This window comes from Talpa europaea (genome assembly GCF_964194135.1).
Source record: "Talpa europaea genome assembly, chromosome: 8".
In the NCBI taxonomy this organism is placed as follows: domain Eukaryota; kingdom Metazoa; phylum Chordata; class Mammalia; order Eulipotyphla; family Talpidae; genus Talpa; species Talpa europaea.
In genome coordinates this window covers 58,667,884-58,686,019 of record NC_140075.1, presented here as the reverse complement: position 1 = coordinate 58,686,019, position 18,136 = coordinate 58,667,884, and the positions used below count along the sequence as shown (strand labels likewise).

General features: G+C 35.4%; 2 protein-coding genes across 2 annotated transcripts; both read left to right on the top strand.

Annotated features, from left to right (window-relative positions):
* Positions 1-1,818: 1,818 nt before the first annotated feature.
* On the top strand, positions 1,819-2,757 carry LOC311175556 (olfactory receptor 4K3-like; the record flags this gene model as incomplete). Its single annotated transcript, XM_084240485.1, has 1 exon — positions 1,819-2,757. The coding sequence occupies one exon, from the start codon at positions 1,819-1,821 to the stop codon at positions 2,755-2,757; it is 939 nt and encodes a 312-aa protein (XP_084096611.1).
* An 11,838-nt stretch (positions 2,758-14,595) lies between these two features.
* LOC311175569 (olfactory receptor 4K15-like) lies at positions 14,596-15,470 on the top strand (the record flags this gene model as incomplete). Its single annotated transcript, XM_084240496.1, is given in 2 exon segments — positions 14,596-15,420; positions 15,423-15,470. Coding segments are annotated over 2 exon segments (873 nt in total).
* Positions 15,471-18,136: the final 2,666 nt, after the last annotated feature.

Genomic DNA, 18,136 nt, shown 5'->3' with positions numbered 1-18,136 from the left:
TAATTCCTTTGGATCTTACTTCAACTATATAATACAATTGTAAGTGGAAAAAAGCATTAGTGAAAAATTATCTGGGTAAAGTATCATATAATTTGAAGATAATGAAACTGAATGAACTTTAATGCAAATCTGTCCATCTTTCCTATTGCTATTGGCTATTTGTACTTGTGTCTCTGATACCTCTTCACAGAACAAAATACTTTAACCCAGAGAACTTACTTATTTTTTTAATCTTGTAGTCTTGTCCACACTAAGAATCCTATCAGAAGCCATTTCAGTAGGTAAGTTATACTGCTAGATCACTGTTTATATTTCAGTATTATTAATTTCTGATTTGTGACTCAGGGAAAGCAAAGCTCTTTTGTAAAATGACTGGAAATGTGCACATTAAAAAATAGATGAGTGCATTAATGTAGTTTATTAGTCTCATGCTTATAAAAGGAATAAAATAATTAGATTTTATGTAGGTTGACTGTCAAAAGAACCTAAATCAGAAGGTACTTATCATATTTAAAATGTCTTACTTTTACTATGAAAAAAGTGAAGAGAAGAAAGAACAGAATCCAATACATAAAAATGTACAAAGATGGAAGAATTCGAAAGAAAAAGAAAGGTCAATAAATCTTCAAAACATGAGGAAATTCTGTGACCTCATAAAAGATTAAAAGTACATTCAGTTGCTGTGTGGCCAGGCTACATAAAAGAAAGCAATTCAGACACTGCAGGTGGAAATGCAAAGTTCTTTAACCCTATGTAAGGAAGCTAACAAAAAAAATAAAATAATAAGCCTTTAAAAGTACTTAACACAGACTTGGTACATGATAAGTTTCTGGTTAGTCAACTTTATGATCTCTCACTTTCCAGACTGAAAACTTGTAACAGGATAAAAGGCCAAGACATGAGGAAAAACTAAACTGAAAAAAGGAAGGAAGGTAGGAAAGCAAGAAATCTTCAACTTAGCATCTGGTTTAAAGAAAATAAATTTATTTAAAAAGAGAATAATTTTAACAATATACTAAATAGTTTAAGTACAAATGAACTTAGTATTTCTATTTTCTTCCATGATGGCTAGTTCGGAGTAAGGTGTTTTCATGTACTGTGACTGAAACAAGTCTCAAAAAATAAAACTCTGTTACCAGTGAGGAACAAGGACCAGTGGATGCATTTTAATAAGTGGAATTACTCAGATGATGGAATATATGATTTTGTATAAATATTGTTGATGACAAATTCAGAAAGGATGCAAACGTATATTTTTAGAAAGGTTTAGATAGCATTTGAGGTGTTTTTTGGAACATAAATATTTTATTTCAAGTCATTTGATATACATTTTTTCCCTGAGTTCACTAAATACTGCTTCAATTCTATCTGCTCATAAATATCCACTTAGCAATGGGTCCGTTTCTGAGAAGCATGTTTTGCATGATAACAGCCCAGGATTGAACTTGGTAAAATACAGAACATCAAAATATATTTCAGGGCTATGAATTCTCCATTGTTTCAATCTTTTGGAGAAATTGTTTATGGAACACATAACTACTGATGCTTTAAATCAGAATATTCTTCTTGTTACCTGTAAGGGTTATACGTCTGATGGTTAAAGTTTTTGGTCTGCCCTTGTAAACTAAATTAGCTCCCCTTCTTAATCACATATTTAAGAAAACTTTATTTCCAGTTTTGATTATACTGGTAAGATTTTAATTTTGACATGAGAAGTATTTGTCTTTTCTCTGATATCTCAACATTAAGCTTTACTTTCCATTCTAGAGGTTCTTATTTCATCTCTTTTTTAGGTTGCATTAGAGCGTGCTGTACTAAATGGAGCAAGCAAATCAGTCTCTGGTGTCTGAGTTTATTTTTCGTGGACTCTGTAATTCAAGTGAAGCCCAGATCCTCCTCTTACTGCCATTTTCAATTGTCTACCTCATGACTTTTGTGGGCAATCTTCTTGTTGTTCTTATAATCATCCTTGATCCTCATCTCCATTCCCCAATGTACTTTCTCTTAGCCAATCTCTCATTTGTTGACTTCTGCCTTTCCTCAGTAACCACCCCTAAATTGATCACAGACTTTCTGAGAGATAATAAGACCATATCCTTTGAGGGCTGCATGACCCAGATCGTCTGTGTACATTTCTTTGGAGGGGGAGAGATGGTGCTACTTGTGACAATGGCTTATGACCGCTATGTGGCAATTTGCAAGCCACTCCACTACTCCAGCATCATGGACAGACAAAAGTGCATCTGGCTAGTTTTGATAACTTGGATCATTGGCTTGGTGCATTCCACAAGTCAACTGGCTATGGTTTTAGAACTTCCCTTCTGTGGACCCAGAAGAGTGGACAGCTTTTTCTGTGATATCCCTTTGGTGATTAAACTGGCCTGCATGGATACACATAAGACAGAGATGATGATAAATGCTGACAGTGGGGTCTTGGCAACAACCTGTTTTATTATCTTGCTGGTATCCTACACCTATATACTAGTAACTGTCCGCCTTCGCTCCAAAGATGGGGCATCAAAGGCACTCTCTACCTGTACTTCTCATATCACAGTTGTGGTGTTATTCTTTGGACCCTGCATCTTCATCTATCTGTGGCCACTTAGTATCACTTGGGTAGACAAGTTTCTTGCTGTGTTTTACACAGTAATCACACCTCTCCTGAATCCAGCTATTTATACGCTGAGAAATAAAGAAATTAAGAATGCCATAAAAAGACTGATAAATAAGCATATGGATTCAAGAGATAAATTGTAGATCTTTCATGTAATCAAAAGATTCACTATGTGTACCAGCATTGGACCACATTTTAACCTATAAACTGAGTTCAAACTTTACCTGCCCATATCTAAAAGCTACAGGTATTCCAGATGGTCTGTCTTTACTCCATCATGAATTAGGTTTCAAAATCCAGTACAGGGCCTCCCTGGTGGCACAGCGGTTGAGCGCTGGGTTGCGAAGCTGCCTGTAGCCTCTGCAGCACCAGTTCGATCCCCGGCTGCTGGGCGAGGTTCCCACATAGCGCTCAGTCCTCTCCTGCCACCCGCTGCTCCCCTCAACAGTGTACTTTGTTAGTCTGCCCACTCTGCTCTCCCCTCTGGCTCTGGTGAATTCTCTTACTCTCCCGCGCTTCTGACTGTACCCAGTGCTTGTATAAATAAATAAATAGATAAATAAATAAATAAATCTTAAAAAATAAAAACATTAAAAAAAACAGTACATTTATTCTTAATACTTGGAGAAAAAAATAATTTGCATATATATTTGTATAAATTCTCTTTTATATGTTAAAGACTAACAGATGATAATAATGAAAATGATCATTACAAATAAAAATCATACCTACTATCTACTAAACAATGTGTTATGTACCCAACTTCATGTTAACCATTAAGGTAGTTAATTTATTACTGACAAAGTCACACTGAATTAGTTATTATTCTCGTCTCTAAAAACACCTATTTATCTACCCTAAGACTAACTTAGCTACACAGGAAATGAAGACTGGATCAAAAGCATACTATATTATTTTATCTGTTTACATATTGGGAAATATATAATATACAATACTATACATATACATACACATTATAAATATTGTATACACGGAGTATACAATACTATATGATTTAGATGAAAAGGTTCACACTTCCTCAGACTTATGTTACCACACATCCACACAAAAGCACCCATAGTCCTTCCCCATAGACCGCTGGGCCCCCTCCCTACTCTGTTCCTGTAGATGCATGCACTCAGAAAGCAAAATGATGAAAGAATCAAACCATATTACTTTTGCCCTTGTACTTCACAACATAATCGATATATTTCAATTTATGAAGTCTTATATGTAGATTTAAATTTTGTAATTTGAAAAAAAATACCCAAGGAGAAGCTTTTTTAAATCCATGAATCCTCATTTCTTTCCTATGTATATAAATAATCTTTATGAATATAATGTTACCTTACACTTAAGAAATAAGAAAAGACTGTGAGGATGAGGACAAATATGTGTTGCTTCCAAGCAGTAGAAATTTAGTGATGACATGAAAACCAATGAGAAACCATCAATAAAAAACACATAACAATTTCATACAAAAAATAAAAACCACCTTAAAAATGAATTTAAAATGACAAATAGCCTTACAGAGAGGAAGAGGTGATGGAAAAAAAAATTGAAGAGGAATTGTTTCACTGACAACAAAATATTAATGGATATTGAGCTCATTAGTAATATAGGGAAATTCAACTTATCATCATTAGAAATAAGGGAAAAGCAACTTAAGATCATAATGAATTTCCACTGTCCATGAGTTAAATGGGTAAAAAGAAACCTGGCAATAAATATTAGTATTGAGATTTTGTATTAATGGAAATTTTTGCCCTTCTAATGGATGTAAATTGATTTAACCATTCTTCCAAACATTTTGGAATTGTATGGTACAGCTGAGTATATGAATACACTTTTGTCAATAACTGGCTGCTAGTTGGTGCCCAGTGTCCATATGTGGCTTCTTCCTTTTACTAACGGAAATCCTGCCCCCCTCCAAATTTAGCTGGACACAAGACCACCAGGCTAGATAAACCATCTTAGTCTTGGCAGGTGTATGTCACTAAATTACTAATTCTGGCGACAGAGTGTGCCAAGAAATGTGTTACAACTTCCAACTCATCTCTTAAAAGACATCAGCTCTAGATTCCCTTTTTGGACCAGTGTTTGGGTCCCAGAAATACCGGAGCAGAATATTTGGGCTCAATAATGGAAACCACGTGTTGAGAGATACAGAGCGTATGTTCCAACCAGAAAATGCTGTAATTTACAAATTTAAGGGAAAAAAAATAAGAGTAATGCTTTCTTTGTCCTACAAATTAAAAAATAAAAGGTAAAAGTCACAACATAAAGCAATGAGAATTCATTCACTGTAGGGTTAGTCTGTGTACAGTTCTGGAATATATACTACAACAATTTGTTTTCTGTGGTAGCGCTCCCCCGTTACACCATCTCAAAAAAATGTATACACATACACACACACATCACACAAAGATTGTAACGTGAATATAGCAAAAAATAGATGTAATATGGTATTACGATTAGTAAGGAGACTGGACAAAACCAGTTATGTCAGCACCCCATGATAATTCAATAAAATTTCCTCTGATATGCACATTTTACACTCCTAGATGATTCACTGGTGAATAAAATTGTTTCAAACCATTACAATGTCTGAATTTCTAGTGTATTGCTATGTACAGAGGAGGAAAAACATTTATTTTGGGGGTTCAATTCCATACCAATATCTAAAAAGTTAATAACGACATGTCAAAATTTATGTAATAAATCAAAGGAAGCTGACAACCTAACCTATTGAACAAAAATACATAAATTGTACTTACAGTATAAAACAAGTAAAAAACTGTGTCAAGAGTTATTTGCAGTTGTTTTGTTTCCCCAAACCATATGAAATCATCACTCCAGCTGCAAATATGCATGGGACAAAATATGGTTTCTTAGCATATTTTTAGATGAAATTATTTCAGCTGTGCTCACTGATATCAGTCTTCACTTTTAGGACACATCATTTATTCACAAATGATTGGAAGTCTACTTCCTTTCATACCTCTTTGTGGAAGGAATATACAGCATTGAATCCTGATTAAGCCCTTGATAGACCATACAATTAGTCTTGCTAGACTACAAAATGCGGTCTTATGGTAGATCTCATTTCTAGGCATATGAATTTCATTTTACTCATGAGCAGTTCTACACAATTAACTTCTAAGTGGTCCACATTTACAAAAGAAATACAATGGAAATTATTTATTTTTTATTTTTGTATAATTTATTTGTGTATATTTTACATCATTGTTCATTTTTGTACAATATGTGCTTCCTCCTCTTAAAAATTTTGAAATAAATACTAATAAAAGTAAAATACATAGACATAAGAACTTAAGGGATGCAACTACAGCCATGCTTGCTGGAACTTTATCATATGTATTTTAAAAAATGAGATGTACATCAATGGATATTGGTATCCAGCTCAAGAAAATTAATCTCAGAAAGTAGAAAGAAGAAAATAATAGAGCAGAAATTAATGGAATAAAAAATTTAAATCCAAAGACTCAAGAATACCAAAGCTGGTTATTTTAAACGATTAACAGAATTAATACCACATTGCCAAGATAATCAAAAAGAGTAAAAGGGGCAAAAAACTGATACCAGAAATTAAAAGGGAGACAATTCTACAGATCTGCAGTCATCAGAAATATTACAAGATGATGTAATGGAATCTGAGGTTATTCCACCATTCACCCTTCATCCCTCTCTTCTTTCACAGGAGCCACTCACTCTGGTGTTTGCTAGGAAGGCTTCCCTAACATATATTTCCATTAAGAAATATCGAGCACTTCCTTCAAGGTCTCTACTATAAAGACTACCAGAATTGACACTAATAAATTTTTTGAACACTGAATTACTTATGAAGAAAATACTAAGAGGAATCCAGAGCTTAAGGGTTACCACCATAAATTGGTCAAGCAACAATTTGCCTCAGACACCAAATTCCTTCCCTAAACCCATTATTTTTTTAAGATTTATTTATTTGTTTGTTTGTTTGTTTATACAATAACCGGGATACAGGCCAGATGTGCCAGGGGTGAGAGGATTCAACACAGACAAAATGGGGAACAGAAAAGGCAGATTAACTGAAACACCCTGCTGAGGGCAGCAGTGGGCAAGATAGAAGAGTTCTGCTGCACCATGTGGGTAGCTCTCTAGCTGACTGGGGATCAAAATGCTGTGCTTCCTGTGGCTGCAGATAGCTTCATGGTGCTACGACTTAACCCCCTGTGCCACCAGGGAAGTCCCCCTAAATCCATTTTAATTATATAATGGTAGAGCATTTTAAGCTGTGCTAAATATAAATGAGTTCAACTGTTGTCCTGGATTAGTCAATACTATAAAATTAGGTAAATTGGTGTTTTATTTAATAATAATATATGAATATATTTTATTTAGTAATAATATACGAATCAAATGGTCATGTTTCAAAACTACTGACCATTCTCATTTTGAGTTTGGTCAAGTGAGTACAAAAATAAAGCTGCATATTCACATTGCCTCTACTTTCCTTTATGTTGTTTATATTGCTAACAAAGGAAGAGAGGGGGCAAGCAGAAAGCAAGGAGGGAGCACAAGCAACTATGGTGGTGGACTCTGGGGTTTTGGTGGTAGAAGCACTCTGGTAACAGCACCAGAAGAGGGGTTTCTATAATTCCAAAATACAAAAACAGTAGAAGCCAACGGTACTCCAATTACAAAAGAAAGAGAACAGCTAGTCAATAAAAGCTGTGTTCTTAATTCTTTAATGCTGAACCTATTGCCGTCCAACTCTATTATTAGGCTTAACTGAACCTAATAAATACTTACGAATTCAACCTTGCAAAGGAAAGATCCTCAAGCTCTTTAAAGTTGGTTCTGCACCATTTCTTGTCTTGATTTCCCTTCTTCTACGCAATTTATACTTCAAATATTGTAATACAATCCTAATCTCAGACTCATTATATTGCTATCCAGTATTTTCTTAGTTCTATGTATAGAGAGTTGGTCAATGTATTTTCTATAAAAAGCTTTGCCATTTTAGTCAAAAAGGAGTGATATCTTGAAGCTAATCCCACCAGAAAGCTTCAAAGTGATATCTTGAAGCTAATCCCATCATCTTTCCTCTAAATATCTTCTTATGTAAATAGAGTCCTTTAAATAACTTCTCTTTCCTTTAAACAACATATGGCTATTTCTTCACAAAATGGATCCCAAGCCACTGCTGCACAAATGAAAATCAAAGCAATCCTGCAATGAAGTCCTAGGAAGGATAGTAGGCATACTAGGTAATTTGTAAACACTGTGAAAAACATCACTTAAGTTTATTTTGCCCATGAGCACATGCTGCTTTTTCCCCCAAACCAAACAAAAAAGGAAAGCTCCTTTGTCCTCAGAATTCCACATAGAATAATTTTACATACTGAAACACCAAGTGAAATTTTCAATTTATGTTTGCTTTATCCTTGAAGCTCCCACAATTTTAAAATATCCACCTACTTTTGTTATTGTCTCTTTTGCTGTGCAGAAGCTCTTTAATTTGATGTAGTCCCAGCTGTTTATCTTTGCCTTCACTATCAATGCTTTGGGTGATGTGTCTGTAAAGATGTCTTTGATGTGAATATCACGTAGTGTTTCGCCTATATTTCCTTCTATGTATTTTATGGTTTCAGGTCTTATGTCTAGTTCTTTAATCCATTTTGAGTTGATTTTTGTATATGGTGTGAGGTAGCAGTCAAGCTTCATTCTTTTGCATGTAGCGACCCAGTTTTCCCAGCACCATTTATTGAACAAACTTTCTTTGCTCCAATGCATATTCTTTGCTCCTTTGTCAAAGATTAGTTGACCATAAATCTGTGTGTTTATTTCTGGATTTTCTATTTGATTCCATTGGTCTGTGTGTCTGTTCTTGTTCCAATATCATGCAGTTTTGATGATTATGGCTTTGTAGTAGAGTTTGAAGTCTGGGAGTGTGATGCCTCCATTTCCTTCTTTTTTTTTTCAGGAGAGCTTTGGCTATTCGGGGTTTTTTTGTGATTCCATATGAATTTCATCAATAATTGTTCTATTTCTTTGAAGAATGACATTGAAATTTTGATTGGAATAGCATTGAATCTGTAGATTGCTTTTGGTAGGATGACCATTTTAATAATGTTTATTCTTCCAATCCATGAGCAGGGGATGTCTTTCCATTTCTTTGTGTCTTCTTCTATTTCTTTTAACAGTGTTTTATAGTTTTCTTTTTGCATACAACACTAATGATAAAGGACTGATCACAAAAATCTGCAAAGAGCTGATGAGACTCAACAACAACAAAGAAAATAATCCAGTCAAAAAACAGGCAGAAGAGCTAAAAAGAAACTTCTTTGAAGAGGAAATGCAAATGGCCAACAGGCATATGAAAAAATGTTCAACATCACTTGTAATCAGGGAAATGCAAATCAAAACTACCATGAGATACCATCTTACACCAGTGAGAGTGGCACATATTAAAAAAACTGGCAACAACAAATGTTGGCAAGGGTGTGGAGAAAAAGGAACTCTCCTGCACTGCTGGTGGGAGTGCAAACTGGTCCAACCACTATGGAGAGCTGTGTGGAGATTTCTGGACCTACTAAACATAGAGCTTCCATATGATCCAGCAATTCCACTCCTAGGTATTTACCCAAAGGACACAGAAACATCAATTTCAAAGAACACCTGCACCCCTATGTTTATAGCAGCACTGTTTACAATAGCTAAGCTTTGGAAACAGCCCAAATGCCCAAAAATAGATGACTGGATCAAGAAGATGTGGTACATATACACCATGGAATATTACTCAGCATTCAAAAAAGATAAACACATGCAATTTGCAGCAACATGGATGGCACTGGAAGGGATCATGCTCAGCGAAATAAGCCAGAAAGAAAAAGAAAAATACTGGATGGTCTCACTCATAGCAGGAATCTAGAAAACTTAAATAAGAGACCAGGAAAATGAATAAATATAAGAAAGTGAAAATCAAAATCAGGGCCTCCCTGGTGGCGCAGCGGTTGAGCGCTGGGTTGCGAAGCTGCCTGCAGCCTCTGCAGCCGGTTCGATCCCCGGCTGCTCCCCGGCCACCGGAGGAGGGTCCCACATGGCGAGCAGACCTCTCCTGCCGCCCGCTGCTCCCCTCAGCAGTGTACTTCGGTCCTTCTGCCTGCTCTGCTCCCTGCTCTGGCTCTGGTGAATTCTCTCACCCTCCCGTGCTTCTGACTGTACCCAGTGCATGTATAAACCAAACAAACAAATAATTAATAAATAAATAAATAAATAAATAAATAAGACATGCCTCTAGAAAAATTAAAAAAAAAATAAAAAGAAAATCAAAATCAACAAAAAACTATGAACCAGAGACACTTTGGGGGAGGGTGGGGGGTGGGAGGGGAGGGATTGGGGTCAAAATGGGGGGTTGCAATTGTATGGGGAATATAAAAATAAAATTTATTATTAAAAATATAAGAACAATAACCATAAGGCAAAAATAAATGTAAAAAAATCTATGTAAAAAAAAAAAACACCTACGATTTCCAAAACTCTAAGTGCAATTAGTCGTAAGGAATGAGTCGTGACATTTGGTGTTTAACATGATATTGATGCCAAACATATAATCAGTTATTCTGACAACTTTCAATAATTCAATGAATATCTGTAACCTCAATTTTGAAAAAAAATATTGTCAGAACCACACAATAAATGGTCATCACTTTGAACTGTTGGATTTCCTCAGAACTCTGTTCTGCATCACATGATACTTGAATCTTGGGAAAAGCCAATGGTCATGAATGACCCAATTTCTATAGAATGTCTTTAATTGCTGCACCACCCAGGAGGCCCTGGGGCTCTTTATTTTTCATTCCTTTTCTTGCTGCCTTTCAGCTTCTTTCCTTGGAAATGTGGAGGTCAATTTTCTGGAGTGCCCTTGTTTTGTCCTCATTTCTTGACTTTGGACTTGCCTAAGAAGGTCTCCTCAGAGACAGTGCATGACATGTGGTTATTTCTATTATAATCTGCTCTTGTTGTGCTGGAGCCCTGCTGGTATAGTGATAACCTGTTGTAAAAGGGGAGCATTCTATATACACTCCTGAGATTACATCACCATCTTCTGGTAGCTCTATATTTTAGAGTGGTGCACCTGTCAACTCTTCTGACTTCCCTCCCTGGATGCAGCATTCCGAGTGTATTTTCTTGAAGCCTTCACTTCTTTAAAATATGATAAAGTTTTTAAATGATGCACTGGCAAATTTCTTTCATCTTTCCTTCACTATGGAGAAGGCTCTGGGTATATTACACCATGTTTACTTATACCATTCCCCTGCCATAACCATAAGGAAAAGATCTTTCTCAAAATTTTACAGTGAGAACCATGTAGGGTTTCTAGAAGTGAAGCCTACAAAAGTGTGCCACCCTAAAAATAAGGCCCTGTGGAGTTTCACATGCTAGCTCAGGCTATGGATCACAATAGATCACAAAATTACCATTCAAGTGTCCCAACCAGTGGCTTTGCCTCCAGTTAAGCAGATCTCCCCTGGATCTCCTCTGTAGGTATCACGGTGGTAATTTTCCTTATGACCTCAGTTATCTTATGACTACATAAAAAGTCATTGATTTTCAGTGTCCATGTATTCTCATTGTAAAAATGCAAGTGACAACTTAAATACTCTAATCTGTCAAGAGTAAATCAGAAGTTTCCTACAGTGCTTTTTTTTTTTTTTGGCAGTGCTTTTTATACTCATCTCAGCTTCACTGATTATATTTCTTTCATTTATTTTGCTTTATATAGTTCTCAAACTTGCATACTTCTGATTGCCTTTCATCTCCAAATGGACCTATTATTTCTGATTACAACAGTGGCAGATATGTTGGACAGGGAAGATCTGGAAAGGACAGTGCTAAAGAAATCATAAGTGTATAGCTGTGTGAGTTTCCCCAAAATGAAAATAGTCAGTCTACCAACACCCCGGGAAATAATTGAAAAATTACCAACTCTCTAGATATTTTATTGCATTTCAGTGCTTGTGGTTTTTTTCAAGTTTCATAGTAATAACATGTCCTCAGGCTCTCCATTAAATCAACATCCTCCCCCAGAAGATACCTCTCATAAGTCTTCCATTATCCTTCCATTAATGTCCTTCAATCATAACTTAGAGAAATGTCTATAACATGGTTGACACTCAAACTATCAATTTCAGGACTCTGCTCAAGGAACCACTGAGAATGTTGAAACATAATGCTCCTGAAATTCAACAGAGGTTCAACTCATGAGCATTAAGTCGGTAGCACAGTTGCAGCACACTAATACGGGCTGTAATTTGCTCACCCGTGTAAATCATCTAACCTCTGTCTGGATGGAAATGAATCTTAGTGTTCTTTATGACATGGCAAAGATAGAGCAAAAGAACAAAAGTCATATCCTCTTAATAAACAGAATGACGAAACATTCCAAAATTCTGTCTCTTACACATTTGTAGTTGTATATAACTGGACTAACTTGAATCTAGCTTTGAAAAAGCATGATGACCTCAATACCCATCTCTTCCTCAGGGAAAGAAAGAAGCTAAAGATCCCTGAGGAGTATTATAGAGAATTTTTTCCCCAATACTTAGGTCTATTTAAAACAGATTGATGGAAAGTTTCCAAGCTCAGAGGCTATACTTTAAAGAATATATATGCCTCATGGAGAGTATATTCCAGCTGCACTGATCATAGCCAAAAATTAACTGGACATCATTTCAGACTTAAATTAGAATATAGAACAAGCCTGTCAGTCAGAGAAGGCCAGGATAAAGAGTTGATCCATATACGGTAAGTATATCTCAAGCAATCTGATTGTAAAATTTTACTTTCAATGCCTCTCCTTCATTTTAAAACTAAGCTAGTTTTATTTTCTCTCTGGAGCACTTTTTCTATACATATATGTGGAGCTTAGAGTTCTAAATGTGTTATTTAATGTACTTACAGGAAGGATTATAGGTTTCTCCTCCAACTAATTCATGGACTTCTGAATTGCAACCAGCAGATTCACACACTAACTAAAAGCACTACCTTTCTACATAATTAGAAGTTCCCAGAAGTTCTTCAGTTTTGCGAAGATGGGTTCTGAAAGACCCTCCAATTTCTCCTGATATTTTCTAATTCCTTTGGATCTTACGTCAACTATATAATACAATTGTAAGTGGAAAAAAGCATTAGTAAAAATTATCTGTGTAAAGTATCATACAATTTGAAGATAATGAAACTGAATGAATTTTAATGGAAATCTGTCCATCTTTCCTATTGCTATTGGCTATTTGTACTTGTGTCTCTGATACCTCTTCACAGAACAAAATACCCTAACTCAGAGAACTTACTTATTTTTTTATTCTTGTAGTCTTGTCCACACAAGACTTGATAGGATTCTTGTCTAAGAATCCTATAAGAAGCCATTTCAGTAGGTAAGTTATACTGCTAGATCACTGTTTATATTTCAGTATTATTAATTTCTATTTTGTGACTTAGGAAAGCAAAGCTTTCTTGTAAAATGACTAGAAATGTGCACATTAAAATATAGATGAGTGCATTAATGTAGTTTATTAGTCTCACATGCTTTTAAAAGGAATAAAATAATTAGATTTCATGTAGGTTGACTGTGAAAAGAACCTAAATCATATGATACTTATCATATTTAAAATGTCTTACTTTTACTATGAAAAAAAGTGAAGAGAAGAAAGAACAGAATCCAATACATAAAAATGTACAAAGATGGAAAGAATTCAAAAGAAAAAGAAAGGTCAATAAAGCTTCAAAACATGAGGAAATTCTGTGACATCATAAAAGATTGAAAGTATATTCAGTTGCTGTGTGGCCAGGCTACACAAAAGAAAGCAATTCAGACACTGCTGGTGGAAATGCAAATCTTTAACCCTATGGAAGGAAGCTAAAAAAATAAATAAATAAACTTTTTAAGGTTCTTAACACAGACTTGGTACATGATAACTTTCTGGTTAGTCAACTTTATGATCTCTCAGTTTCCAGACTGAAAACTTGTAACAGGATAAAAGACCAAGACATGAGGAAAAACTAAACTGAAAAAAGGAAGGAAGGTAGGAAAGCAAGAAATCTTCAACTTAGCATCTGGTTTAAAGAAAATAAATTTATTTAAAAAGAGAATAATTTTAACAATATACTAAATCGTTTAAGTACAAATGAACTTAGAATTTCTATTTTGTTCCATGAAGGCCAGTCAGGAGTAAGGTTTTTCATGTACTGTCACTTAAACAAGTCTCAAAAAATAAAACTCTGTTACCAGTGAGGAACAAGGACCAGTGGATGTATTTTAATAAGTGGATTTACTCAGATGATGGAATATATGATTTTGTATAAATATTGTTGATGAGAAATTCATAAAGGATGCAAATGTATATTTTTAGAAAGGTTTAGATAGCATCTGAGATATTTTTTGGAACATAAATATCTTATCTCAAGTCATTTGATATACAGTTTTTCCCTGAGTTCACTGAATACTGCTTCAATTCTATCTGCTCATAAATATCCACTTAGCAATGGGTCTGTTTCTGAGAGGCATGTTTTGCATGATAACAGCCCAGGATTGAACTTGGTAAAATACAGAACCTCAAAATATATTTCAGGACTATGAATTCTCCTTGCAGAAGCCATTGTTTCAATCTTTGGAGAAACTGTTTATGGAACACATAACTACTGATGCTTTCAATCAGAATATTCTTCTTGTTACCTGTAAGGGTTATATGTCTGATGGTTAAAGTTTTTGGTCTGCCCTTTTATACTAAATAAGCTCCCTTCTTAATCACATATTTAAGAAAACTTTATTTCCAGTTTTGATTATACTGGTAAGATTTTAATATTGACATGAGAAGTATTTGTCTCTTCTCTGACATCTCAACATTGAGCTTTACTTTCCATTCTAGAGGTTCTTATTTCATCTCTTTTTTAGGTTGCATTAGAGCGTGCTGTACTAAATGGAGCAAGCAAATCTGTCTCTGGTGTCTGAGTTTATTTTTGATGGACTCTGTAATTCAAGTGAAGCCCAGACCTTCCTCTTACTGCCATTTTCAATTGTCTACCTCATGACTTTTGTGGGCAATCTTCTTGTTGTTCTTATAATCATCCTTGATCCTCATCTCCATTCCCCAATGTACTTTCTCTTAGCCAATCTCTCATTTGTTGACTTCTGCATTTCCTCAGTAACCACCCCTAAATTGATCACAGACTTTCTGAGAGATAATAAGACCATATCCTTTGAGGGCTGCATGACCCAGATCGTCGGTGTGCATTTATTTGCAGGGGGAGAGATGGTGCTACTTGTGACAATGGCTTATGACCGCTATGTGGCAATTTGCAAGCCACTCCACTACTCCAGCATCATGGACAGACAAAAGTGCATCTGGCTAGTTTTGATAACTTGGATCATTGGCTTGGTGCATTCCACAAGTCAACTGGCTATGGTTTTAGAACTTCCCTTCTGTGGACCCAGAAGAGTGGACAGCTTTTTCTGTGATATCCCTTTGGTGATTAAACTGGCCTGCATGGATACACATAAGACAGAGATGATGATAAATGCTGACAGTGGGGTCTTGGCAACAACCTGTTTTATTATCTTGCTGGTATCCTACACCTATATACTAGTAACTGTCCGCCTTCGCTCCAAAGATGGGGCATCAAAGGCACTCTCTACCTGTACTTCTCATATCACAGTTGTGGTGTTATTCTTTGGACCCTGCATCTTCATCTATCTGTGGCCACTTAGTATCACTTGGGTAGACAAGTTTCTTGCTGTGTTTTACACAGTAATCACACCTCTCCTGAATCCAGCTATTTATACGCTGAGAAATAAAGAAATTAAGAATGCCATAAAAAGACTGATAAATAAGCATATGGATTCAAGAGATAAATCGTAGATCTTTCATGTAATCAAAAGATTCACTATGTGTACCAGCATTGGACCACATTTTAACCTATAAACTGAGCTCAAACTTTACCTGCCCATATCTAAAAGCTACAGGTATTCCAGATGGACTGTCTTTACTCCATCATGAAATAGGTTTCCAAATCCAGTACAGGGCCTCCCCAGTGGCACAGTGGTTGAGCGCTGGGTTGCGAAGCTGCCTGTAGCCTCTGCAGCACCAGTTCGATCCCCGGCTGCTGTGAGAGGTTCCCACATAGCGCACAGACCTCTCCTGCTGCCCGCTGCTCCCCTCAGCAGTGTACTTTGCTAGTCTGCACACTCTGCTCTCCCCTCTGGCTCTGGTGAATTCTCTTACCCTCCCGCACTTCTGACTGTACCCAGTGCTTGTATAAATAAATAAATAAATACATAAATAGATAAATAAATAAATCTTAAAAAATAAAAACATTAAAAAAACCCAGTACATTTATTCTTAACACTTGATAAGAAAAATAATTTGCATATATATTTTCATAAATTCTCTTTTATATGTTAAAGACTAACAGATGATAATAATGAAAATAATCATTACATATAAAAATCGTAACTACTATCTACTAAACAGTGTGTTATGTACCCAACTTCATGTTAACCATTATGGCAGTTAATTTATTACTGACAAAGTCACTCTGAATTAGTTATTATTCTCGTCTCTAAAAACACCTATTTATCTACCCTAAGACTAACTTAGCTACACAGGAAATGAAGACTGGATCAAAAGCATACTATATTATCTGTTTACATATTGGGAAATATATAATATACAATACTATACATATACATACACATTATAAATATTGTATACACGGAGTATACAATACTATATGATTTAGATGAACAGGTTCACACTTCCTCAGACTTATGTTACCACACATCCACACAAAAAGCACCCATAGTCCTTCCCCATAGACCGCTGGGCCCCCTCCCTACTCTGTTCCTGTAGATGCATGCACTCAGAAAGCAAAATGATGAATGAATCAAACAATATTACTTTTGCCCTTGTACTTCACAACATAATCGATATATTTCAATTTATGAAGTCTTATATGTAGATTTAAATTTTGTAATTTGAAAAAAAATACCCAAGGAGAAGCTTTTTTAAATCCATGAATCCTCATTTCTTTCCTATGTATATAAATAATCTTTATGAATATAATGTTACCTTACACTTAAGAAATAAGAAAAGACTGTGAGGATGAGGACAAATATGTGTTGCTTCCAAGCAGTAGAAATTTAGTGATGACATGAAAACCAATGAGAAACCATCAATAAAGAACACATAACAATTTCATACAAAAAATAAAAACCACCTTAAAAATGAATTTAAAAAGACAAATAGCCTTACAGAGAGGAAGAGGAGATGGAAAAAAAAATTGAAGAGGAATTGTTTCACTGACAACAAAATATAAATGGACATTGAGCTCATTAGTAATTAGGGAAATTCAACATATCATCATTAGAAATAAGGGAAAAGCAACTTAAGATCATAATGAATTTCCACTGTCCACCAGTTTAATGGGTAAAAAACAAACCTAGCAATAAATATTAGTATTGAGATTTTGTATTAATGGAAATTTTTGCCCTACTAGTGGATGTAAATTGATTTAACCATTCTTCCAAACATTTTGGAATTGTATGGTACATCTGAGTATATGAATACACTTTTGTCAATAACTGGCTGCTAGTTGGTGCCCAGTGTCCATATGTGGCTTCTTCCTTTTACTAATGGAAATCCGCCCCACTCCAAATTTAGCTGGACACAAGACCACCAGGCTAGATAAACCGTCTTAGTCTTGGCAGGTGTATGTCACTAAATTACTAATTCTGGCGACAGAGTGTGCCAAGAAATGTGTTACAACTTCCAACTCATCTCTTAAAAGACATCAGTTCTAGATTCCCTTTCTGGACCAGTGTTTGGGTCCGAGAAATACCGGAGCAGTATATTTGGGCTCAATAATGGAAACCACGTGTTGAGAGATACAGAGCGTATGTTCCAACCAGAAAATGCTGTAATTTACAAATTTAAGGGAAAAAAATAAGAGTAATGCTTTCTTTGTCCTACAAATTAAAAAATAAAAGGTAAAAGTCACAACATAAAGCAATGAGAATTCATTCACTGTAGGGTTAGTCTGTGTACAGTTCTGGAATATATACTACAACAATTTGTTTTCTGTGATAGCGCTCCCCCGTTACACCATCTCAAAAAATGTATACACATACACACACACATCACACAAAGATTGTAACGTGAATATAGCAAAAAATAGATGTAATATGGTGTTATGATTAGTAAGGAGACTGGACAAAACCAGTTATGTCAGCACCCCATGATAATTCAATAAAATTTCCTCTGATATGCACATTTTACACTCCTACATGATGTATGTCATTCACGAATTCATTGCTATTTCAGGCTATAGATCACAATAGATCACAAAATTACCATTCAAGTGTCCCAACCAGTGGCTTCTCCTCCAGTTAAGCAGATCTCCCCTGGATCTCCTCTGTAGGTTTCATGGTGGTAATTTTCCTTATGACCTCAGTTATCTTATGAC